Here is a 26,621-nt window from a genome sequence, read left to right as displayed (position 1 = left end):
CCAAGATGAACTCAAAGGCGGCGGGGAGCGGGGGGAGGGAATGGGAGGGTGGGACGGTCCTCTGGGCTGGGCGAGCTAGGGCGGGGCCAAACCATAGCTAGGACCCAGAAGTTTCATCTGAGTTTCCCACGTGAGTGATAGGGGACTCTAGCACCTGGGCTAAGTATCTCCCCTGCTTTCCCAGTCCATCAGAAGGGGGTGGATAGGAAGTGGAGCAGAAGGGATTCAGTCAGTTGCGCATAATGAAAGCTGGTCATGCAGGCGACGCTAAGCCACAACACCAGCTTCACAAGAAGCACAATTTAAACTCAATGATAGAAAGTGTTATCTAAGGTAAAGTAAGGTAAAGTAAGCGAAATGTCGTCCTCAAAACCCGTCTTTCGAGCTGAGAAACCCTGGCAGCTACTTTGTATGCCGGGATTTGTAGTCCCAAAAGAGTCATTTCTAGTCAAGATGGCGGAGTGCCAATGACGCGCACAGGGCGGGTCCCGAGGGAGTCTGAGTCACGAGGGGATTGGACAACGCTGGGGTTCGGCAGTCAGGAAGTAAAGACCAGGTGTTAAAAACCTTTCCACTGAAGGAAGCCGCGCGTCCTAAAATCTCGCGATATCCCGCCGGGACCCAATTGGAACGCGGGTCCTGGCTTATCACTAGGGGCGTTTATGGGGGGGCGGAGTCATGATGGGAAGCTGCCCGGGAGTCGTAGGTACCCGGCGTAGCGGCATTTGAGATTCGACGGAGGTTCTTTGGGGCATAACTGTGGCCATGAAGGAAGAGAAGGACTATAGGCCTAAGGAGAAGCGAGTAACCCTGTTGACCCCCCAAGGAGCTACAAGCAGCGGCGGCGGGACTTCGGGGGACTACGGCAAAGGGGACGACAAGCAAGATCGCAATAAAGAGAAGAAAGAGGCGCTCAGCAAGGTGTCGGCCGGGCTCTTGGCCCGGGAGAGGGCGGGACGGGTCCGTTGCTTGTGAAGTAGGGCCGGGAATGGGGCTGCCCTGTGGCTCTCACTGGTTCTCTCTGTGTCTTGGACCTGAATGAAAATCACCTCGCGGTCTGCTCGCCCGAGATGGGGCGGGGGCGGGCTGGGAAGTCCAGAAAGCAAAGACTCCCACGACGTGAAGGGTTTAGGTCAGCGCAGCGTTGTAATAATTGAAACGGGTTGCCGAAATAAAGAAAACGAGGAATTAAAAGATGGGTTGGGGAGGATTAGCAAATAGTGAAGAGGGAACCGCAGCGGTGCTGGTTACAATGTTAATGGAGGTAACTTGGAGGGAGGGCGGGGGGCTCGGAATTCAAGGAAGATCTAGAGCATCCTATTTGGAGAGCCATGGTTGGTTTTTGTTCCGATGGGGGTCCTCATTAGCGCTTTGAATTCTTTAAGCCGACTCGGCAATGATTCTGTTTTAGGATGTGTTTGGCGGGAGAGAAATGTTACTAAATCGAGATTTGGTGCGTTCTGAAAGACTAGAGTTGGCTTACTAACGTTTGGCCACTCAAACTCTGGCTACGTGGGGGATAGAAAATGATGCGCAAACCTGGTAAATGTCGGGAATGCAGGCTGAGAGCATAAGGTGGGATTTTCTTTGCTGCAAGTCATTCTTATTTCCCAGAGTTTTTAAAAATCATGACACTATCCTGATAATTCGGGCACTGAACTGCTGAGTTTTCAAAGTTTTCCTATGTGCTTTGCTATTCTACGGACCAGTTTTCTTCACGGATGATGATTCTTTCAGGTCTGATGAAAATTTTACGCACTGATTTTATTTTCCTTATTTATTCCCTAAGGTGGTAATTCGAAGATTACCTCCCACTTTGACCAAGGAACAACTTCAGGAACATCTTCAGCCTATGCCTGAGCATGATTATTTTGAATTTTTTTCTAATGATACTAGGTAAAACGGAAGAGGGAGGGGTAAATGACAAAGATTTCTTCAATTCTTTTATCCTAATCTTTTCCATTTGAGTTTTGAATCAGTCTCTTTAATATGTACCTGCTTGTAATTCAGCTAGACACCTGCAAGCCTATTTACATAATTGCTTTCCTCTCTGCAGTCTGTATCCTCATATGTATGCCAGAGCATACATCAACTTTAAAAACCAAGAGGACATTATTTTGTTCAGGGATCGGTTTGATGGTTATGTATTCCTTGACAATAAAGGTGAGTGCTCACAAGGGAAGTAGAGGGTGGCTGGCTGTATTATTTTTATGTTTAAGATGACATGCACATCACCGTGTTGTCTCTGTGGCTTCCTCCTGGGTGGCTTCTGTAAATCGTGAGTGAAAAATTGTGCAATATTTAGAGTTTTACAGATTGGATAAGGTCATTGCAGTCTTCGAGACATGTGACTTTTCACAGCTTTTAGGTATTTCTATTAAACCGGTTTTCAGTTTGATCAACTGAATGAAGGTGCCACTGTTTTCTCCTGGTGTAACCAGCGGTTTTGCCTTGGTTTAGATCTGTTGTTTTGACTATTTCGTTTCAGCAACAGTAGTGATAAATGACTTTAAACTTGTGTGAAAAGTTTTAAGTATTTACTTCTCTTCTTGCTTCAAGGACCAACATTTGTTTAATTATTTAATTTGGATCATGTAGGTCAGTAGTTCCAGTGGCATACTGTTTCATATTCTCACAAAGTTTTATGGGATAAAATTAAAAGGTCAGACTTGATCTCGTACTTTGTGGCCAGGTTGGTCACAGGGGAATGCTGCCCCAGGCTTTCTGTTTAGTATCTGCTGCATACAATCTTCATCCAGAGAATTTAAGCAGCTGCCATTTGCTTTTGTTTTGTTTTTGACTTTTTAATCATAAGCACATGACCTGATTGTTTAGGTTTGTATTTTCAGTATTACTTTGGTAAAAATTAAATCCTTGTCAGGGAATATGCCTGTAAAAATAAGAACAGAGCTGTTTTTCCATTTCTACTTTCTTTGGTAGAGAGCAATGATTTCCTCCTTATTTACCTTAGAGATGTGAATCATGTTGAACTTTTGTGTTTATTTTTATAGTCTTTGCACATAAAACAAGTGATGACTTGTCAATTTCGTCTCTATTCATTTGAACTTATGTACTTTCACTTTATGGTTTTGTCACCAAATACTTGGACAACCACTTTCTCTAAACTTATAGGGTTTTTTCCTTCTGAATAATTTATTAATTTAGTCTGCTGTTATAAAATTATTCTTTTTGAAAATAGTGATTTTTGTTAACAGTTGTCATTAAAAAAAAAAGGTCTGACTCCTTAGCATGGTAGTCAGAGTCCGTCATAGTCTGCCTTTAGTTCTGTCTTGCCAGGCGTATCTTACACCACCCCTGTTTCAGCCTGATTTATCTATTCTATCCTTTCTCCGAGGTCTCATGGCTGTGAAGCTTTTGTATTGCTGGATTTACTGGGATACCTAAAATCAGAATTACTTTGGAATTCATTCTGATCAGCTGGAGTTATTTTATTCTGCTTTACATCTACAATGAAAATTAGGCTTCATTTTGCATATCAAAAACAATCACACTTTAGAAGTTACATCTTAAGTGAATATTTCACTTCCCTCCTAAGTCTTCACTATGTTACCAGTGTGAATTTTGAGCTTCTTTTGTAGCATTATTGGTTGTAATTGTGGCTGTATGCTGCAAGCTATTTGGGAAACCCAATTCAGATAGCAGCTGTGAAAGGAGACCTAGAAGGCAGTGAGTGGATTACATTGTATCCATTTTTGACATTTCCTTTTTCATAAAAGTAACTTTTTTTCTAAACAGGTCAGGAATATCCTGCTATAGTAGAATTTGCACCTTTTCAAAAGGCTGCCAAAAAGAAGACTAAGAAAAGAGATACGAAAGTTGGAACTATTGATGATGGTATGGTACAATTCTAGTTATAGTATGCTATCGCTATGACCTTTTTAAAAAAAAATATTTATTTATTTTTATTGGAAAAGAAAGGAGAGACAAAGATCTTCTGCCCGCTGGTTTACTTCCCAAATGGCCACAGTGCGTGGAGCTGAACAAGTCCAAAGCCAGCGGCCAGGAGCTTCTTCCGGGTCTCCCACATGGGCACAGGGTCCCAAGGGTTTGGGCTATCTTCCACTGCCTTCCCCGGCCACAGGCAGGGAGCTGGGCCAGAAGTGAGGCAGCCGGGACACAAAGTGGTGCCCATATGGTATCTCGGTGTTTACAAGAGGAGGAATAGCCAATTTGAGCCATTGTGCCAGGCCTGCTATGAGCTTTTTAAAAATAGTATCTTGGCTGGGGGCCAGTGCTGTAACTTAGCAAGTAAGCTAAGTGCCAGCAGTGCCTGCAGTTCTGGGAACCCATATGAGTGCTGGTTAGAATCCTGACTGTTCCACTTCTGATCCAGCTCCCTGCTAATGGCTTGGGAAAGCAGTGGAGCATGACCCATGTGCTTGGGTCCCTACACCCACGTAGGAAACTCTGAAGAAGCTCCTGGTTTTGGACCAGAGTAAATCTGTGTCTCCTTCTCTTTTTGTAACTCTACTTTTCACATAAAAATAAATAAATTTTTTAAAATAACAATGATAATACTTTGGAATAGGTGACGTGGCCCAGTGGGTTAAGCTGCTATTTGGGTTGACCTCATCCAGCTTCCTGGGAAGCAGCAGATGATGTTTCAAGTACTTGGATCCCTGCTACCCAGAGTGCTAGACCAGTCCGGAGTTCCTGGCTCCTGGCTGAAGTGTGGTCTGGCCCTAGCTGTTGTGGGTGCATGGGAAATGAACCAATAGATGAAAGATTCTTGCTCTTGTTCTCTTTCTTTATTCTTTCAAGTAGATGAAAATAAATAAAGTACTTTAAATAGGGCCCAATATTTGGTATTGTTTTAAAAAATTATTTACTTGACAAGCAGAGTTAGATACAGAGAGCTCTTCCATCTGCTGGTCACTCCTCACATGGCTGTAATGGCCAGGACTGGACCAGGACAAAGCCAGGAGGTTCATGAGGGTCTCCCAAGTCTGAAGGTTTCTGCTATTTGAGAAAATGCCCATACCTAAACAGCATCATACAAAGTAAAGTGATCACTCCTATTTTCTAGGCTTTCAGTATTCAGTTAATTATAGACATAGTAATTCAATTGAACACAAACATAGGAAGTGAAAAACTGAAATGATTGACACTGAAAATAAACTACCTTCAGATTTTGAGATATTTAACATTATGCTGTCAGGTTAGACAACTGTTGCTTAACTCTTGTTATCTTGGGTGTGAAATTAGCTCGAATATTTTTTAAAGATTTATGTATTTTCATTGGAAAGGAGATTTACAGAGTGAAGAAGAGACAGAAATAAAAAAAAAATGTTCTGCTGGTTCACTCCCCAAATGATTGCAACAGCCAGAGCTAGGATGATCTGAAGCCAAGAGCCAGGGTGCCCAGCCATAAAGCAGGGAGCTGGCTCAGAATTGGAGCAGCCGGGACTTGAACTGGTGGCCAAAATTGATGCCAGCATCACATAATTGAAGATTAGCTCACTGAGCCACTGTGCTGGCCCCTGAATCTTGGCTGTTGTGCTTTGATTCAGCTGTTTGCTAATGTGCCTGGGCAAGCAACAAAGGATGGTCTAAGTACTTGTGTAAGGGCCATCCATGTGGGAAATCATGGAGCTCCAGATTTCTGAATTCAGCCTGGCCCAGACCTGTGGCCATTTTGGGGGTGAACCCATGGATGAAAGATCTCTATTTCTCTGTCTCCTCTCTGTAATTCTGCCTTTCCAACAAAAATAAATCTTTAAAAAGAACAGTATATTGGGCCTGGTGCAATGGCCTAGCGGCTAAAGTCCTCTCCTTGAATGCCCCGTAGTCCCATATGGGTGCTGGTTCTAATTCCGGCTGCTCCACTTCCCATCCAGCTCCCTGCTTGTGGCCTGGGAAAGCAGTCGAGAACGGCCCAATGTATTGGGACCCTGCACCCATGTGGGAGACCTGGAGGAGATTCCTGGCTCCTGGCTTCGGATTGGCGCAGCACCGGCCATTGCGTTCACTTGTGGAGTGAATCATCAGACAGTAGATCGTCCTCTCTCCCCTCCTCTCTGTATATCTACCTTTCCAATAAAAATAAATAATTTTTTTAAAAAGAGCAGTATATAGATTTGGATGTGTAACCTTTCTGATGGCAGAAGTATCCAGGAGAAAACTTCTGGAATTACTGTCACTTCCAGTGCCACATCTAGGATTTCTCCCCTGATTTATCTTTTTTGGAACATATTTTTTGTTAATCTAAAATAAAGTATATTCATACAGGAATTGTTAAATACTTTACCTAGTACTCTCAGAACGTTCCATAGTTGTCCCTAGGTTAGTATGGGCAGTGGCTAAGGGCCTACGACTGCGGACCAACCACTGTACCATGGGCATGCCATATGCATGCCAGTTCTATTCCCAATTGCTTTGCTTCCTGTCCAGCTACCTCCTTTTTCTTGTGGAAAGTAGCACAAAATAGCCCAGTTACTTGGGCCCCTGCTACCCACATTAGAGACCCCTGTGAATGAAGTGTTTGGCTGTAAGCTTAAGCCTGGCACAGCCCTGGCTGTTGTTGGCATTTGGGAAGTGAACCAGCAGATGAAAGCTAACTCTGTATAGCTCTTTAAGATTTATATACTTTTTATTGGAAAGGCAGATTTACAGAGAAAAGGAAAGGCAGAAAGATCTTCCATCTGCTGGTTCATTCCCCAAATGGACACAACTGCCAGAGTTGAGCCAGTCTGAAGCCAGCAGCTGGGAGCTTCTTCCGGGTCTCCCACTCGGGTACAGGGTCCCAAGGCTTTGGGCCATCCTCAACTGCTTTCCCAGGCCACAAGCAGGGAACTGGATGGGAAGTGGAGCCAGGACAGGAACTACTGCCTGTATGGGATCCTGGCGCGTGCAAGGCAAGGACTTTAGCCACTAGGCTGCTGTGCCAGGCCCAAGATTTATTTATTTTTATTAGAAAGGCAGATTTGTAGAGAGAAGGAGAGACAGAGCCAAAGATCTTCCATTATCTGGTTCACTCCCCAATTTGCTGCAATGGCTGGAGCTGAGCTGATCTGAAGCCAAGAGCTTCTTTTTAGTCTCCCACGTGGGTGCAGGGTCCCAAGGCTTAGAGCCATCCTCAACTGCTTTCCCAGGCCACAGGCAGGGAGCTGGATGGGAAGTGGAACAGCTGAGACACAATCTGGCACTCGTATGGGATGCTGGCACTTGTGAGGGGAGGATTAACTAATTGAGCCATTGTGCCAGGCCCTCTATATAGCTATTGCCCTTTCTCTCTCTCTCTCCCTCTCTCTCTCTCTCCCCCTCTTATTTGCCCTTCAAATAAATAAAACCCAAAAAGTAAAATAATTAAACTATAATGCCATTGGTGGTTCTGTTATGATGTATGGTGTTTCGTTTTTCCTGACCCCCATATTATACCAAACCTCTGTGGATACTGGCAGCGGCATTTCTATATGTGATCATTTAAGGCCTAAATAATCTATCTTACAATTATGCCGTGGTTCGTTTTTAAATCTTCTATGAAATACACACTTAAGTATCCTATATACTATTTGTCCTTTTTTTAAAGTCTACTATACTTTCTGGTTCCTTGAACACTTTTTTAGATCCGGAATATAGAAAATTTTTGGAAAGTTATGCCACAGACAATGAGAAAATGACATCCACTCCAGAGACACTGCTAGAGGAAATAGAAGCAAAAAATAGAGAATTAATAGGTAAGTGGGCAAAAGGAATTAGGGGACTGGTATTTCATCGTTTTTTGATAGTTAAATCTGTCTCATGCTTGCAGCACTTGCTAGCTGTGTGATCCTGGACAAGTCACAAAATTTGTTGTAGATTGTTCTTCTGCTGGAAAATGCAGATGATAATCTCACAGGATTTTCTCACAGGATTATGAGAGTGCCTTGATAGGATGGGACAAATTCTCCATGACCTCTTTCAAGTCACACAAATGTAATAGAAGTGTAAAAGCTTTGAAGAGTGATAGGAGGTGTAAGCCTTTTGAAGATCATTTGATACTTCCTAGTAATGAAAGTTAATAGTTATAAAAAAAAAAAACTTTTGACCTGATAATACAAAACAAAAAAAGGAATTCACACCAAAAAAAAAAAAAAAAGGAATTTCACAAAAGTGAAAACCTCTTGAGAAATTCTAGCTTGGATATGAATAAAAGTAATAGGCGTTACAACCTATAGGATTAGTAACTAAACGCTAGTAAAGTCTGACCCAAGATTTCCACTCCTAGGATATCAAAAACAAGTATGTACTCAGAATGATAGTTATTAGAGCGAATAGCATTGTTTACAATGTTGAAAATGAAGTTGAAATATTATTCTCTAATATTCTTTGATTTTTAAATTATGGATAAAATAGTTAAGTTCCTTTCTGGTAACTTTCTTAGAATGAACCTCCAGAAGCAGAATTATGAGATCAAAAGGGTTTGATCATTTTGGTCTCTTCCCCCCCAGTTTCCTTCCAATAAGTAAAACAAGTGAATGTTCTTTGTACTTAATTCTTACTAACTGGAATTACTCTTTTAAAAATTGTTTCATTGTCTTAATTTTGATTTCTTCACTTTCTAAGAAGCTTTTAAACCTGTGTTATTAAAATGGGATACAGTAAAAACTACTTCCCAATAATACAATTGTTACTTTCTTGTTAAGGGGTGTAGTTTTCCCACCTTGGGTGGATGGCAGGGAATGTCAGAAAATGGAATCCTTGATACAGGATGATGAGTATTATTAATAATCTGTTTACATTTATGTAGCTAAAAAGACAACCCCACTTTTGAGCTTCCTGAAAAACAAGCAGGTAAACCTTTTGTTTTTATGGTTCTTTGAATACTTTCATTGGTTCACATTCTATAAATACCCTACCATTATTCATTAAGGATTGGGCTCATAAGTCTCACTCTCTGATCCTCTATTTCACTGTAGTTACTGGACTTGGAGTTCACTCTGCAAACCTGGACAGGCTTTAGTTTATCCCAGAGACCTTGCCTTGATATTCTGAAAACCCCTGGAAATAATCTCAAGGCAGCAGGAGAAGGCTGACCTTAGCAGGTCCTTGTCTTCATTCTCTGTCCCTTTCTGGTGGGGTGGAGATTAAGGAGGATATAGATGATCTAGTTTAATGGGAGTCCACTCCACCTTTGGGATTGATGGGGTTTTTCATGAAGATTATCTTATTTGAAGGTTTGTGTTACTGTTTCTTTTTAGAGAATGAGAGAAGAAAAGAGAGAAGAAAGAAGACGGCGAGAAATAGAAAGAAAACGGCAAAGGGAAGAAGAGAGAAGAAAGTGGAAGGAAGAAGAGAAACGAAAAAGGAAAGATATAGAAAAGCTGAAGAAGATAGACAGAGTTCCCGAAAGGGATAAATTAAGGGATGAACCAAAGATAAAGGTATGAAAAAGTATTTAAATTGACTGCATGCTGCTGCAAATTGCATGTATCCACATCTTTAAATACGCATGCATCTTGTGTTGATGTAAATGAGGTATCTGCTTTGTTTTCATACTTTTTTGGGGGAGGGGTAGACTCACAGAAATCTTTCTTGTGATATAATTCATATTTTTGAAATTTAAGATCACTTGATCACTTAAAAGGAGTAAGTAGTTTACATGAGGTTATCGTTTCTTTAGTGCCAATCTTTGTTCTTTTTATCATTGACCATGTTCGATTTTTAGATTATTCTTTCAGTTCGTACTAAATGAGGGCTTAGGACTGGCTGGCATGAATTATGGGTTTTATTCAGCTTTTCCTTCATAATTGATACATGAAGTTGCCTCATCTGTTTGTTTTCCACTGTCTTCAGGTACACAGGTTTCTGTTACAAGCTGTGAATCAGAAAAATGTAAGGACCAAGTACATGATACAGATCACCTAGTATCATGTAACACACGCAGGTCTTAGCTAATAAGTCCTTTCGGTGGTGGTGGTGGTAGTGTTATCTATTGAAATCTCTTTCAAATTGACTTAAGTCTTCCTAAAAGCTGAGCTACTTTAAATTTCCTACTTGAAGAGGAAGCCCAGGTGACTTCCTGATGCTCTGCTGTGAACCTAGAAGCTTCAATGACATTCAGCCAGAGGATAACCATACCTGTATAGCTTGTTCTGTTCTTCGCATATGCCTCTCCTATCTGGCTGCCTTGCAGGAGGCCCGGGGATAGATACAGTCCGCGTAATGTGCTTTTCCTTGTTCCCCACTTATGGCATCGAGCCATAAGTCTGAGCCAAAGAGTCAGATTAATGCATTGCATGTAGGTAGAGGAAAACTTGTAGAAAGTTCTCAACCTTGCTGCTTCCCTTCTGAGGGCATGGCTTGAGCGGCCCTTGCTCCCAGTGGACTACTAAGGAAGTACTAGTACCTGGTATGAGGGCTCATCAAAAAAGTTTATGGAACATGCATATTATGAAACAAAAACTGAATACATTTCAAAAATTTGTTTGCACTCAAGTTTTTTCTTTTTTTTAATTGGAAAGGCAGATTTACAGAGAAGGAGAGGAATATCTTCCGTCTGTTGGTTCACTCTCCAAATGGCCATAAAGGCTGGAGCTGAGCCAATTTGAAGCCAGGATCCAGAAGCTTCTTCTGGGTCTCCCACACAGGTGCAGTGTCCCAAGGCTTTGGGCCATCCCCTACTGCTTTCCCAGGCCATAAGCAGGGAGCTGGATGAGAAGTAGATTAGCTGGGACACAAACTGGTGCCCATATGGGGTGCTGGTATTTTCATGCGGAGGATTAGCCTGTTGAGATGCTGTGCCAGCCCCTCAAACACTTTTTAATTCTACCTTTCCACCAACTTTTTGAAGTACCTTTGACTTTAGTGAAAATCAGAGAAAATCTCACAGAGATAATGGTGGAATCTTTTACCCCCTGAAAACTCAGCTGTTTATTTCGCTCGGGTCCTTGGGTCTCCATAGAGCTCATTATTGATGATAACTGCCTTGGTGGGGCATGAGGGATTCCTTCCTCAATTTGTAGGATTATCTCCACCATGCCAAAAGTGACTTCACTTTCTAACAATCAGCAAGGCAAAAGGTAGAGCCAGCCATGCTAGAGACTCTCATTCAAGTTCTTATTGTATTAATGAACATCTTTGCTTCCAATCTGGATGTTCATTAGAAAAATAAGAACACTTCCAATGAAACCTGCACATGGTATCCTCACTTTACACTGATGCCTTCTTAGTGTCCAGTTTGGACTTGCCATTTGCAGTTACTGCCTGTGTGTCAAAATACTCCATGCTCAAATCTTGTGCTTTCTCTTTTGCTTGGTGACTTGTATGCTGCCTTCACCCTGAGATGAACCTTGAATAACACTTCACTCTGAGACTTCAAATGCTTTTACTTTGCCTAAGAATCTCTCTGACTACTCAGCACTTAGAAGTATTCTAGAGAGATGTGCAGCTTTAATTGGAGAAAGAATGACATTTTAAAATACAGCTATATATGGCATTGAGTTTAGTGTTCCTATTCAGTAGAGATGAAGCTTCACCATTCTGTTAAGACATTTGGACTTTTCGATCAAATGCCAAATAATTCGTCTGTAATGGTAATGCAATTGGCCCATCATGAGTGTGTTATTCTCAGGCTCAAGGCAAAATTCTTCCTGCAATGGATCTCTCCTTTGGTGACCACAAGGTATGTGCCACTCCAAATCCATACTTTATAAAAACAGTTCAACAGTAATGATAGCATTTTAAAGTTCTGGAATATTTCCCAAACATGTCATATTAGTCTGCTGGTTTGTTACAGAAGCATACCTGGAAATATACAATGGTTCACTTAACAGCTGCTTCATTTAAAGCCAAAGGAGTCTTGATCCTATTGCCACAAAGTGATTAAACCACTTCCTTTGAGTGGATAACACTTTCACATTAATAGCATCCTTTTAGTAAATTACTGCTCTTCACGCACTAGTTGTTCACCTGCAAGTTTGAGTTCCTACAGAGATAGGGGGCTTTCTATAATCTAAATGTTAAGTATTTAAGATATTGTTTTCTTGAGTAGAATCAGAAGACAAGTTCTTATCCTTCAACAAAATAGAAATAATCATACTTTCTTTAAAGCTGCTGAAGAAACCAGAGAAGGGAGATGAAAAAGAATTGGACAAAAGAGATAAACCTAAGAAATTGGACAAAGAGAATCTGAATGATGAGCGAGCCAGTGGGCAAAGCTGTACATTACCCAAGCGTTCTGATATTGAATATAAAGATGAAAAGCCAAAGAGGTCAGTAGTCGAGGGCTCTTTGGTGTGCTTCATTTCTGAATGCTGCACTTGCTGCTTTGTCCTCGATTTGTACTGAATGAGTGAGCTGTTTGAGTAGGAGAGAAGGGGGAAGGAGGGTTTCAGATATTTTAATATCTTAATCTAGGTGAATGATTTTTAGTTTCTTTTTTTTTTTTTCTTTTTTTAAGAGCACTAGTATTTTCTACTCTGCTCTAAATGTGTAGCGTCATTGCAGTGGTCAAGTCCCACTCCCAGGGTTCCTGCACTTACGATTCCGAGTGTTCTGAGGGCACATTCTCAGATTTGTTTTTCATGTAGACCTGAAGATGACAGCTGCAGAGACTACAGAGACAGGGATCGGGACTATGAACGCGATCAAGAGCGCATCCTGAGAGAGAGGGAGAGACTGAAGCGGCAAGAAGAAGAGCGCCGTAGGCAGAAAGAGCGTTATGAGAAAGAGAAGGCTTTTAAAAGAAAGGAAGAAGAGATGAAGAAAGAGAAAGAACCACTGCGGGATAAAGGAAAGAAGAATGAAAGTACAGAATCAATAAGCAACTCAGAAAAAACTGAAAAGAAAGAGGAAGTGGTTAAGAGGGATCGCATAAGAAACAAGGTGCTGCTTTTCATTAAACTTGCTTCTTTTCATGAGGAATTTTTCCCTTTTCTTGCAGATATAAAGAGCTAGCTCGTTGTCCATTGTAGAATACTTAAAGGGAAACTTTCATCTGTAACTTTCTATTGTCTTAGACTAGGTCTTTTATTAACTTATTGTGGAAATTACACACTTACATAAGAATGGAGGGAATATAGACTAGTATCCTCACCCAGGTTCAGCAATTATCAACTCTACTCCACTCCTATCCCGACTGGAAGCAAGTCTTAGACAGTTAGGTAGCTTCTTTTCTTTTCTTCCTTCATTTTTAAAGACTTTTATTTTTATTACAAGGTCAGATTTATAGAGAGAAGGAGAAACAGAAAGATCTTCCATCTGCTGGCTCCCCAAGTGGCCACAACAGCCAGGGCTGTGCCGATCCAAAGCCAGGAACCAGGGCCTTCCTCTGGGTCTCCCATGTAGATGCAGGGTTGCAGGGCTTTGGGCCATCCTCCTCTCATTTCCCAGGCCACAAACAGAGCTGTAAGGGAAGTGAAGCCTCTGAGACACGAACTGGTGCCCATATGGGAGCCTGGCATGTGCAAGCCGAGGACTTTAGGCACTTGCCTACTGTGCCAGGCCCAAAAGTAACAGTTCTTTAGCATCCTGTCTACTTAATGTTCAAATTTCCCCAAATATTTTATTAATTTATTTTAGAGGATTTAAACAAGGCTCCAAATTGTATTTGCTTGAAATGTCTCATTAAATTTTCTTTGAATCTAAACAAGTCCTTCATTTTTAAAGATTTAATTATTTGAAAGGTAGAGCAACAAAGAGAGCTCACTCACATCTCTCTTACAGTTCAGTGCCCAAATGCCTGTAACAACTAGGTCTGGGATAGGCCTAAGCCAGGGACCAGAATTTCCATCTTGGTCCCCCTTATAGGCACCAGAGGCCCGAGTAGCTGGGCCGTGTTCCCAAGTGCCTGCTTTCCTAGGCACATTAGCAGGAAGTGGGATGGGAAGCAGAACAGCTAAGACTCTAAACTAACACTCTGACACAGGACACTGGTACTGCACGAGTGCCTTATACTGCTGTGTCACAACACCAGCCTGACGCTCCTTTTGAAATTTTATTTATTTGAAAGGCCGAGAAAGGGACAGAGATCTTTCCCCCATTGATTCACTCCCACAAATACCCCCACAAGAGCCAGGGGTGGGTCAGGCAAAGCTAGGAGCCAGGAACACCATTCAGGTCTCCCACATGAGTAACAGCAACCCAAATACTTGAGCTGTCATCTACTGCCTGCCACAGTGCTGTGCAAACATAGCAGGAATCTGAATCATAAGCAAAGGTGGGACTGTCTTCCAGGTACTCTGATATGGGATGAAGTAGATTTATCCTGTCAAGCTTTTCACCAAGACTGACAGATCACATCCTGTGTTATCATGTAACATTTATCTCCTAAGTGTACTTTAAAAAGTCATTATATTTTGGTCAGGGAATCAGCAAACATGCTCTGTAAAAGATTAGATGGTAAGTATCTTATGCTTTGGGGGCCACAGTGTGTGTAGGACCATCAAGGTTACAAAAACCGGCAGCTCCTGATCTAGGGACTTGAATATATTCACAATTCATTTTTGGGAAGTTCATGAGGGATCTTCAAAAAGTTCATGGAAAATGCGTATTACGTGAACATTATAAATTGCATCAAAATAAGCTTTTTATAAGATTCATTTTATTTTTATTGGAAAATCAGATACACAGAGAGGAAGAGAGACAGAGGAAGATCTTCCATCTGATGATTCACTCCCCAAGTGGCCACAAAGGCCAGAGCCGTGCTGATTTGCAGCCAGGAACCTCTTCTGGGTTTTCCATGTGGGTGCAGGGTCCCAAGGCATTGGGCCGTCCTCGACTGCTTTCCCAGGCCACAAGCAGGGAGCTGGATGGGTAGCAGAGCCGTGGCGATTGGAACTAGCATACATATGGGATCCCGGAGCGTGCAAGGTGAGGGAGGACCTTAACCACTAGGCTACTGTGCTGGGCCCAATCTAATTTCATTTTCCATGAACATTTTGAAGTGCTTTAAGTCCTTGTACTGCCATATGTGGTGTCATACACTTCTAATTGTATCACGCCAGGAAGTATGTGATGTCTGGGTGTCCTTTTCTTTGTGATGTCATAATTAGTCAACAGCCATTGTATTGGGATTATGTAATAGAATGTCCTTGTTCTTGGAAATACAAGTTGAAATATTACTCTCAAATGGGTCTGCAAAATAATATGTGAGCAAATGTGACAACCTGTTAGCAGTTAATGAATATGGGTATTCACTGTACAAATTTTACAAAACACTACTATAGATTGAAACTTTGGGTCCAGCACGATACCTCAACTGGCTAATAATCCTCAGTCTTGTGAGCTTGCATCCCACCTGGGCACGGGTTTCTGTCCCAGCTGCTCCTTCCCATTTAGCTCCCTGCTGATAGCCTGGGAAAGCAACAGAGGACAGCCCAAGTCCTTGGACTCCTGTACCTGTGCGGGAGACCTGGCAAATGCTCCTGGATTTGGATTGGCTTGGCTCTGGCCATTACAGCCATTTGGGGAGTGAAACAGTGGATGGGAAATCTTTCTTTGTCTTTCTCTCTATAAGTCTTCCTTTCCACTAAAAATAAATAAATCTTTAAAAATACATACTTACTTAAAAACTTTTTCCAGGTAAGTTGAAAGCAACAAATGAGTAGGCTTATGTATTTTGTCAGTCTTTCTTAATTTTTGCTCAGTTTCATTATTTCATTGGGAGGGAATAAAAAACTGTGATGTACAAATTCGGTTCACCTGAAAGCAGTTTGCACAAGGAAAAGAAGATGAATCCTTCCTCCTTTCCCTTTCTTTACCAATACTAACAGTGAGGATTTTTTTTTCCCAGCACCTTCTTGAGGTTATTGCTGAGTTCTGTTTTTGTCTTTAATAAGGATTTAGAAATCTTTTATTCTGTTGCAATGTGTTACTAGTTTCTCCTAGTTGGTGTTCACATTGTCTCTTTGTATAGTGGCAGCCCCATCATTTGTTTCTTTGTATATAGGGAGGAGTCTCATCTGTTGTAATATTTTATCTGGTGAAAACAGTGGAATATTTTGCTGGAATTAAATTAAACTAGTGCTTTTAGGGATTTTCATAAATCAGAGAAAAGGGGAAGGTTAGGCGCATGGAATTTTTGGTTGAATTCTTTATTCTTTCTTTTTTTAAGATATATTTATCTTTATTGCAAAGTCAGATATATAGAGAGAAGAGGAGAGACAGAAATATCTTCCGTCCAATGATTCACTCCCCAAGTGACCACAACAGCCGGTGATGCGCCTATCTGAGTCCAGGAACCAGGAGCCAGGAGCTCTTCTGGGTCTCCCACGCAGGTGCAGGGTTCCAAGGCGTTGGGCCATCCTCAACTGCTTTCCCAGGCCACAAGCAGGGAGCTGGATGGGAAGTGGGACTGTCGGGATTAGAACCAGCGCCCATGTTGGGATCCCGGCACATTCAAGGCAAGGCCTTTAGCCGCTAAGCCACGGCACCAGGCCCTTTTTTGTGTTATTTTAAAGATTTATTTATTTAAAGATTTTTATTATTTATTATTTTTATTGAAAAGGAGATCTACAAAGAAGGATCTTCATCTTCTGGTTCATTACCCAAGTGGCCACAACCACGGGAGCTGTGCTGATCTGCAGCCAGGAACCTCTTCTGGGTTTCCCATGCGGGTGCAAGGTCCCAAGGCTTTGGGCCGTCCTCTACTGCTTTCCAAGGCCACAAGGAGGGAGCTGGATGGGAAACAGGGCTGCCGGGATTAGAACTGGTGCCCATATGGGATTCCAGCACGTGCAAGGCAAGGTACTTCAGCCACTAGGCTACCGTGCCAGGCCCTGGTTGAATTCTTAAAATAGGATTATATATCTAAATTTTGCAGGATCATATTGTTAAACCAAACATTATTTTTAGCTAAGAGATACATGATGACTTTCTTGATGCTTTTTTGGGAATCTGAGCTCTAACGTGCCATCTTCTGGGGTGTTATGTTGTACCTGAATCAGAAACAAATGTTTGTAGCAAGTTACCAAGAGTCTGAGCTCATAATATCAGTGATGCAGCCACTGAAGTTTTCACCTTTATTGTTGTCATTCCTTGATTTTACAGCCAGTTTACTTATAGGAAGGGGGGATGGGTGACAGCTAAGATTTCTAAATGTTATTTTAAAAAAACCTAATTGCTTCAATTTGACATAGTTAAGAAAATTAGGTGGTATAGATCTCAAAAATTTACTCTAAGCATATAAAATGCCACTTATGAAATGGTTGTTTTTCTCTGCAGAGAAGAGGACACAAGTGGCAGCTGTTATGTAACATGCCCTCATTTTGGGGGTTTTGTCCTTTTTTTTTTTTGCTGCTGAAAATGCCATGTAAAAAATTAGTAGCACTGTTGTAATATTATTATTACTATTTTAATTCAGTATTACTATTTATTATATTAACATTGCATTTTTAACTTCAGGATCGCCCAGCGATGCAGCTTTACCAACCAGGAGCTCGAAGCCGAAATCGACTTTGCCCCCCCGATGACAGTACCAAGTCTGGAGATTCAGCAATAGACAAAAAGCAGGAAAGTGCTATTAGCCATAGAAAAGAAGGGGGAGAGGAGTGATAAGTCTAAAGGGCCCTAGCTATCCTGACTGTCCAGGCAGCCAAAGAGCACGTATTAAGGAAAGCAGAAGTGCCCTCAGGGCAAAGGAATAGAGAAAGAGAAGGGTGTCGCTGTGCTGGTGGGGTACACTGCAGAGGAGTATGTTTAGAGGTAAAGCAGGAACCCGATTGCAGGCTCAGAATTGGAAGTACAGTTTCACTGTTTTTGCATTTTCTTCAAATTCATTGTAAAGTGTCAAACGTAACGATGAGGACACATGTTGTGATTTGCAGGCAGGAAATGTCAAGTAAGAACTTGATTGTGTGCAACACAAGAAAAAAACAAAAGAGCTGGCTCTAAAAAGGTTAATCCTGCCTTAAATTTTCTTAGCTTGAGTGGAGCAGAGTCACTTTGAACTCTTGTTCAAATCTTGTTATCTTGCATTGTTGGTGATAACTGTTGACTTTGTATAGTGTAGAAGCAGCAAGCATGTAATTGTAGTTCAAGTACAGTGAAGGACTTAACAAATTCTCACTGCAAAAATCTAGCTAGTCATGTTGTATCTATATCTTTTGTCCTAAAACTTTATGATGACTTTTCTGTTTGCTTACCTGAGCTTGACATGAAGAATATTCTGAAACATCTCAGTCTGTCTTCAGCAGTTTTTCTTTTAATAGGTAAAACATAGCCTGTGTTTGGTTCTTGACAGTTCAGTCTTTGTTTTACCTTAGGTCTGGTTCTAAAAGCATACCCTCTCCAGGAAGGAAACTGCACAAATATCTGTTCCTGCTAAAGTAACAGCTTCAAGTCTTAACTTATTTTGTGTTGATGTTAATAAATATCAGCAGCATACAAATATGATACTGTGTGTTTATGACCTTTATTAAATAGCTATTAGTGTTGAGGAAGTAAACTTTTAATATGGATTAACTTCTTCGGAATTTTTTTTTTTATAATCTATTTTATTGTGTTGTTGTTGACAATCTTTTCATAGTTAATTACAGTTAAAGAAAGAAAAAAAAAAGGTTCGGGGGATAGGGAAGTGGGCAATACTATTATGTCCATATTGTTTCCATCTTGTATCTGAGGTAAAGGAGGATATTGAGGGAGAAGCCCCACCCGGTTTCCCGCCCACCCCGAGTCCCGGATGTGGGGCATGCTCTGAGATATGTGCTCGAGTGGTGTTAATAGTTCTCCAGTTATGAATCACTGCCAGTTTCGCTCGATGAGGTCGTCCATTCTTCGGAATTTTGAAAGGGGATGAATGATCATAGTTAGGCATTCAGTAGCATTTTGCTTTTATTTTGTCCACCAGGAAGTGGATCAAATCATGCTTAACTAGAGTTGTTCTGTACAAAGCAAGATGTTGACGACAGCCTTAAACTTCTTAATTGTCTCATGCCAATCAAGGTAGATTTACAAAGACAACAAAATAAAGGTCTTCTGTCTACTGGTTCACTCTCCATCTGGCTATAATGGCCAACCAGCTGGTCCATACTCAGAAGCCTGGAGCTTCTTCAAAGTCTACCACATGGTTGCAGGACCCCAAGTACTTAGGACATCTTTCGCTGCTCTCTCAGGCACATTAACAGGGAACTGGATCACAAATGGAATAACTGGGATTCTTACTGGCACCCATATGGGATATTGGCACCACAGAGGCGCTTCACCTACTATGCTGTGGTATAGGCCCTATGTTCCCTAAGCTTTTAGATAGTATCCTGGGCCCCAGTATGATAGCGTAGTGGCGAAATGCCTTGCACACATTGGGATCCCAGAAGCACACCAGTTTGTGTCTTGGCTGCTCCATTTCCCATCCAGCTCCCTGCTTGTAGCCTCAGAAGGCAATAGAGGATGAACCACAGCCTTTGGACCTTGTATTTGCATGGGAGACCCAGAACAAGCTCCTGGCTCTGACTTTCTGTTGGTTCAGCTCCAGCCATTGGGCCACTTGGGGAGTGAACCAGTGGACGAAAGTTCATCTGTCTTTCCAATAAAAAAATTTTTTTAAAGATTTATTTTTATTACAAAGTCAGATATACAGAGAGGAGGAGAGACAGACAGGAAGATCTTCTGTCCAATGATTCACTCCCCAAGTGACCGCAATGGTCGGTGCTACGCCAATCCGAAGCCGGGAACCAGGAACCTCTTCCAGGTCTCCCACGCGGGTGCAGTGTCCCAAAGCCTTGGGCCATCCTCTTCTGCTTTCCCAGGCCACAAGGGAAGTGGAGCAGCCATGATACAAACAGGCACCCATATGGGATCCCTGTGTGTGCAAGGCAAGGACTTTAGCCACTAAGTTACTATGCCGGACCCAGCCCATCCATTTTTAAATGATCATTGAAGCTATGGGCAGTATTTCATCACTTGTGGAGGGAGAGTAAAGTAAGGACCAATGCAAACCTAAGGCATAGCCCTGAATAACACACTACTGTACAGACAAGGAAATGTAGCCACAGGGACATAGGTTGCCAGAGAGTAAGAGAAAAACCAAAACACTCCGGTGTTACCTAAAAGTTACTTAAGAGAGTACTGCCGGAAGGAGGGAATGGTCAGCAGGGTTGGAAGCTGCTGAGAAGTCAACTGTGATACCCAAGAGTGGCCCTGAGATTCAGTGACTTAGAAATCACTGAGGCTCTGAAATTATGGCAAATGGAAGGCACTGGGTTGAGAGTGGCAAAAACATATGCAACTTTTTAGAGAAGCTTGTGAAAAAATGGAGATCGAGAAATGGTATTCATGAGTAATTACGTGAAACATGAGAAATACTCATTGTGTTGAATGGCCAAAAAGAAAGTTGTAAGAGGAAGAATGACTACCCAAGGAAAGTGATAACCAACAATGTAGGTATCGTGCAAAGGCATGTAGAAATGGAAGCCAAATAGAGGTCAAAGCAGTTGACCTTCGCAGGATAAATGCCCCTCAGCTACCAGTCCTGAATTGGCATTGCATCTGTGCCAACTTGCTCAGCCTGTTGGCAGCCATCTCAAGGCCGTTTTCATGTTGGCACCTCCCTCTTTTCTATTTGCCTTGCCAATCCAGCTCTGAGCAAATCACACTTCCCTACCCCCTTAAATTAACTCCACTTCCTTATTCATTTAGCAAACATTTACTAATATGTGTGCCAGACCCTGGGGGTCAAGGACTCAAATTCTTTGTCCTTCAGGAACTCATGATCCAGTGGTGAAAATAAATAAAAGTAATCAGAGCACAACGCACAAAGTGAGAAGGGTTACATGGCACAGGGTGATGTGGGAGTTGCTAAAGAAAATAAAAACCAGATCAACTGGTGAAGCAAGAAGGCCTTCCCTCCTGCTAACAATTTAAAATTTTATGTCTTATTTGAAACACAGAGAGAGAAAGCTCCAATCGGTTGGTTCATTCCCCATGTTGCAAAGTTGGGAGCCTGGAACTCAATGTAGGTCTCCCACATGCGTAACATGCACCCACTACTTGAGCTAGCATCTGCTGCCTCCCAGGGTACACATCAGCAGGAAGAAAGAATTGCAAGCAGAAAGGGGCATTACCCCAGATACACAATATAGGATGTGGCATCCCAACTAGTGTTTTCACTGCTAGGTCATGGACCTAACTCTAAGTAAATGTTTGTGTTTTTTGGGGGGTGGGGGGCTCATGAAAGGCGAGGACTTTAGCTGCTAGGCTACTGCGCCAAGCTCCATTATCTATATTATGCTATTGGAAAGTCAGATACACAGAGAGGAGTAGAGACAAAGATCTTCCCTCTGCTGATTCATTCCCCAAGTGGCCCCAACAATCAAGGCTGAAATGATCAGAAGCTAGGAACCAGGAGCTTCTTCCAGGTTTCCCATGCGGGTGCAGGGTCCCAAGGCTTTGGGTCATCCTCGACTGCTTTCCCAGGCCACAAGCAGGGAGCTGGATGGAAAGCAGGTTTGCCAGGATTAGAACTGGCAACCATATGGGATCCCATTGTGTGCAAGATGAGGACTTTAGCCGCTAGGCTACTGTGCTGGGCCCAGCCATTTCAATGTTTTTCCTACGCCTCTGGAGGTTTGATATTTAATTTTCATTCATTCAAAAGAATATTTGTTTTTATTTTTTTAAAGATTTATTTATTTTTATTGCAAAGTCAGATATACAGAGAGGAGGAGAGACAGAGAGGAAGATCTTCTGTCCGATGATTCACTCTCCAAATGGCCGCAACGGCTGGTGCGGCGCCAATCTGAAGTCAGGAGCCAGGAACTTCCTTCTGGGTCTCCCAAGGCTTTGGGCCATCCCCGACTGGTTTCCCAGGCCACAAGCAGGGAGCTGGATGGGAAGTGGAGCAGCCGGTGCCCATATGGGATCCTGGCATGTTCAAGGTGAGGACTTTAGCCGCTAGGCCGCCAGGCCACTGACTTATAGGTCTTACAATAGCATCATTTGCTTCAGGGAGATGTTTGATGTTCTTTTTCATTTCTTCAGTGACACATTGCTCATTCAATTGCATGTTATTTAACTTCATGTTTTGTAAATTTTTCTATTTTTCTCTCTGTTGTTGAATTTTTTTACCTTGACAGTTGGATGCTGGATTCTTTGCCAATGTCCATGTCTACAATGTCAGGATACACTTAAATAGCAGAAACATAGAATTATGATTGATTGGGAAGGACTATACTATTGTTTTTTTTTTTAAAGATTTATTCATTTTATTACAGCCAGATATACACAGAGGAGAGACAGAGAGGAAGATCTTTCGTCCAATGGTTCACTCCCCAAGTGAGCCGCAACGGGCCGGTGCTGCGCCAATCCGATGCCGGGAACCTGGAACCTCTTCCGGGTCTCCCACACGGGTGCAGGGTCCCAATGCATTGGGCCATCCTCAACTGCTTTCCCAGGCCACAAGCAGGGAGCTGGATGGGAAGTGGAGCTGCCGGGATTAGAACCGGCGCCCATATGGGATCCCGGGGCTTTTGAGGCGAGGACTTTAGCCGCTAGGCCATGCCGCTGGGCCCGGACTATACTATTGTAATGACACGGGGGAAATTAGTAGGGGAAGGTGGGGATTTGTAGAGGGAGGAAGAGAAATCCCAGAGCATATCAACCTGTATCATGGAATAGTAAAATAATTAAAAAAAAAAAAAGAATAAATGTAGGGCTCAAGTAGTAGCCTAGTGGCTAAAATCCTTGCCTTGTATGCCCTGGATCCACATGGGCGCCAGTGCTAATCCTTGTGGCCCCACTTCCCATCCAGCTCGCTGCCTGTGGCCTGGGAATGCAGGCACCCACGTGGGAGACCCGGATGAAGCTCCCAGCTTCTTGCTTTGGACCAGCCCAGCTCTGGCTGCTGTGCCGATTGCAGGGTAAGTCAGTGGTTGGAACATCCTTCTCTCTCTCTCTCTGCAAATATTCCTTTCAAATAAAAATAATTAATTGTTAAAAATAAGGGTTGGAGGGCCTGGTGGCGTGGCCTAGCGGCTAAAAGTCCTTGCCTTGAACGCGCCAGGATCCCATATGGGCACTGGTTCTAATCCCGGCAGCTCCACTTCCCATCCAGCTCCCTGCTTGTGGCCTGGGAAAGCAGTCGAGGACGGTCCAAAGATTTGGGACCCTGTACGAGTGTGGGAGACCCGGAAGAGGTTCCTGGTTCCCGGCTTCGGATCGGCGCAGCACCGGCCATTGCGGCTCACTTGGGGAGTGAATCATTGGACAGAAGATCTTCTTCTCTGTCTCTCCTCCTCTCTGTACATCCATCTTTCCAATAAAAGTAAATAAATCTTAAAAAAAATAAGGGTTGGAAATCTTTGATGGGAGAGAGAGGAAATGAAACAGGACACCCAGTTAGCTGGCTTAAAGTCATGAAATGGAAACAATACTCCCCCCACTCTGTGTAATACTGTGTACCGACTTGTCAATCTAATGACACCTCCCCCAGGATATGCTCCTCCTCTTCTGGAATAAGGGGTGATATTACATAACCACGCCCTTTGCAGGCTCATTAGAAGCAGGGTAACAGGGAGCACATGTGCTCTCTTCCTGGGGACACGAAATGAAAGCTGAAACATCTCTCTTCCACTTTTCCCCCCTCCCTGCCCACTCCACCCCTGAATATGGCCAGTATGTCTGTGATTTCTTCACAGAAATCTTTATCAATAAAAATTATAGGATGCTATTGTTTGGAATGAAACTCCCGAACTAAGCCCCAAAAGACCAGGTTAACTACCAAAACAGAGTTACTCCCGCTGAAGTTCCTGATGACCAAGATAAAACTAAGCTGTTATCTGCTCCTGCCAGAAGTCTTTAGTGAGATAAGAGCCAGATTTCCTCAGCAGGGTACTTATTACCAGCATGCCTTTCATCTGTACAAAAGGTAACTGGTGTGGGCCACGTCCGGGTAGCCTAGTGACTAAAGTCCTCGTCTTACATGCACCGGGATCCCATATGGGCCCTGCTCGGGCTCCTGGCTTCTGATCGGCACAGCTCTGACCCTTGCGGCCACTTGGGGGGTGAAGCAACGGACGGAAGATCTTCTTCTCTGTCTCTCTCTCCTCTCTGTATATCTACCTTGCCAATAAAAATTTTTAAAAATGGAAGCGCTGCTCAATTCTTAAATCAGAAATAAAGCCAACTAAAATATTGTTTGCCCTTGTCTGCTGAGACTTCACTCAGCAAGTATGTACTGAGTGTACGTAATCTGTGTGAGGCACTGTTCTAAGCTCATGGGATACAGTGCTAAAAAACATCTATCCTGGGCATCTTTTATTGCTGACAAGGGGGACTGGTCTTGTACTTCCTCTGATATTTTCATTAAATGGATTGACATTACAAAAAAAAACCTATCCCTTTATGGAACTTATATTCTAGGTAATAAGTCAGAGTGTGAAAGAGTCAAATACACATTTTCTCAGATAAGCACTATAGAGAATAATAAAGCAGTAGTAGGAGTAAGGAGTGCTGAATGGGGGAATCGGGCTGCAATTACCCCAGAAGGTCATACTAAACAACGAACTAAAGAGGAAAGGCCAGCGCAGTGGCTCAAAAGGCTAATCCCCTACCTGTAATTGCTGGGATCCTTTAGGGGCATCAGTTTGAGTCCTGGCTGCTCCATTTCCAAACCAGCTGCCTACTTATGGACTGAGAAAGCAGTGCTTAGGTCTCTGAACCCACATGGAGGAACTGGAGGAAGCTCTTGGCTCCTATCATTGGATAGACTCAGCTCCAGCCATTGTGGCCACTTTGGGAGTGAACCAGTGGATGGAGGATCTTTCTTTCTCCCTTCTCTCTGTAGATCTGCCTTTCAAATGAAAAATAACAAATAAATATTTTTTAAGAAGAGCTAAATGGACTGATGAAGAAAGCCATGGGGATAGCAAGTAAAATTTAAAGGTTATAGGTAGGGGGAACAGCAACTGCAAAAGCCCTGAGACAGGCACACAACTGGCCAATGCAGCTGAGACAGACTGAATTGAGGACACAAGGAGGAGGAGATGAGGTCAGAGAGGCAAAGTAGAAGGGGTTGATTGTGTATGCCAGTTGTAACGAACTGGATCTTTGCTGGAATGAGATGACAAGCCACTAAGCAGAGAGACATACTTTTATTTTACTTGGCATAGGGAGAGGACAGTGCAGGCACCCCCCTTTTTCTGGTAATTTCTTCAGATGCCCTCAACAGGCAGAGCTGAGTCAAAACCAATGCTGAGAAATCAGAACTCAATACACATGTCCCACATGGGTGGCAGGAAGTAGTTGGTTACTTGAGCCACCACTGATATCTACAAGGCTCTGAATTAGCAGGGAGCTGGAGTTGGAAGCCAGAACCTGTGATTAAACCCAGATGCTCTGATATGGCTTGTACACTGCTTTGCCCACTTGCCAACCTCTGGTTTCATTTTTAACAGGTTATTCTGCCTCCTGCGTTGAGAAGGCACTGTAGCAGGGGCAGAGTTAGCAAAAGGAATTAGGCCTTTGCAGTGACCCATGTGAGAGCAACAAAGAGAGCACTGGATTTTAAATATATCTTTTTTTTTAAAGATTTATTTATTTTTTTATTACAAAGTCAGATATACACAGAGGAGGAAAGACAGAGAGGAAGATCTTCCATCTAATGATTCACTCTCCAAGTGACCGTAACGGGCCGGTGCTGTGCCGATCCGAAGTCGGGAACCAGGAACCTCTTCCAGGTCTCCCACGCGGGTGCAGGATCCCAAAGCTTTGGGCTGTCCTTGACTGCTTTCCCAGGCCACAAGCAGAGAGCCAGAAGGGAAGTGGAGCTGCCGGGATTAGAACCAGTGCCCATATGGGATCCTGGCACGTTCAAGGTGAGGACTTTAGCCGCTAGGCCACACTGCCGGGCCCGGATTTTAAATATATCTTGAAGAGTACAAATAAGATTTGCTAACTGGGCCCAGTGCAATGACCTAGTGGCTGTATCCTTGCCTTCCATGTGCTAGGATCCCATATGGGTGCCAATTTGAGTCCCCACTACTCCACTTCCTCTCCAGCTCCCTGCCTGTGGCCTGGGAAAGCATTCGAGGATGGCTCAAAACCTTGGGACCCTACATCTACCCAGAAGAAACTAGTGGTTTCAGATCTTCTCAGCTTCATCAGTTGTGGCCACTTGGGAAGTGAACCAATGGATTGAGGATCTTTCTCTCTGACACTCCTTCTCTCTGTAGATCTGTTTTTCCAATGAAAATAAATGTTAAAAAAAATTGGTTCGTGATAGTGTAGTGGTTAAAGTCCTCACCTTGAACGTCCCGGGATCCCATATGGACGCCGGTTCTTAACCCAGCAGCACCGCTTCCCATCCAGCTCCCTGCCTATGACCTGGGAAAATAGTCAAGGACAGCCCAAAGCTTTGGGACCCTGCACCCGCGTGAGAGACCCGCAAGAGGTTCCAGGTTCCTGGCTTCGGATAGGCACAACACCGGCTGTTGCAGCTCACTTGGGGAGTGAATCATTGGACGGAAGATCTTCCTCTCTCTCCTCCTCTCTGTATATCTGACTTTGTAATAAAGATAAATAAATCTTTAAAAAAAAGAAAGCCATATCTACATATGGGATGCATTCCGTTTATATTCAGGGCTTGTTGGATACAGTGTTACATGCTCAAAGAATGATCCCTCATGATTGGGAGTCACTCCTAAAAACAGTACTGGAATAGGGAGCATATGTGCAATTTAAGACATGGT

General features: G+C 43.0%; 1 protein-coding gene across 3 annotated transcripts; it reads left to right on the top strand.

Annotated features, from left to right (window-relative positions):
- The first annotated feature begins 110 nt into the window (after nucleotides 1–110).
- UPF3B (UPF3B regulator of nonsense mediated mRNA decay) lies at nucleotides 111–18,331 on the top strand. 3 transcript variants are annotated; one of them, XM_012927707.2, is made up of 11 exons: nucleotides 111–921; nucleotides 1,790–1,896; nucleotides 2,057–2,163; nucleotides 3,757–3,855; nucleotides 7,587–7,697; nucleotides 8,750–8,793; nucleotides 9,201–9,383; nucleotides 11,573–11,623; nucleotides 12,052–12,212; nucleotides 12,531–12,825; nucleotides 17,344–18,331. In XM_012927707.2, the coding sequence occupies exons 1-11, from the start codon at nucleotides 766–768 to the stop codon at nucleotides 17,491–17,493; spliced, it is 1,464 nt and encodes a 487-aa protein (XP_012783161.2). In that variant the 5' UTR covers nucleotides 111–765; the 3' UTR covers nucleotides 17,494–18,331. The 3 variants fall into 3 exon arrangements, with proteins under 3 accessions (XP_012783161.2, XP_004587703.2, XP_004587704.2); XM_004587646.3 differs by lacking the exon at nucleotides 11,573–11,623 and adding an exon at nucleotides 9,796–9,834; XM_004587647.3 differs by lacking the exon at nucleotides 11,573–11,623 and having other exon boundaries at nucleotides 114–921.
- The last annotated feature ends 8,290 nt before the right edge of the window (nucleotides 18,332–26,621 follow it).

The sequence above is a fragment of the Ochotona princeps genome, chromosome X, assembly GCF_030435755.1.
Source record: "Ochotona princeps isolate mOchPri1 chromosome X, mOchPri1.hap1, whole genome shotgun sequence".
Taxonomy (NCBI): Eukaryota; Metazoa; Chordata; class Mammalia; order Lagomorpha; family Ochotonidae; genus Ochotona; species Ochotona princeps.
Note: the sequence above shows the minus strand (reverse complement) of the source record. Positions and strands in the feature narration are given on the sequence as shown.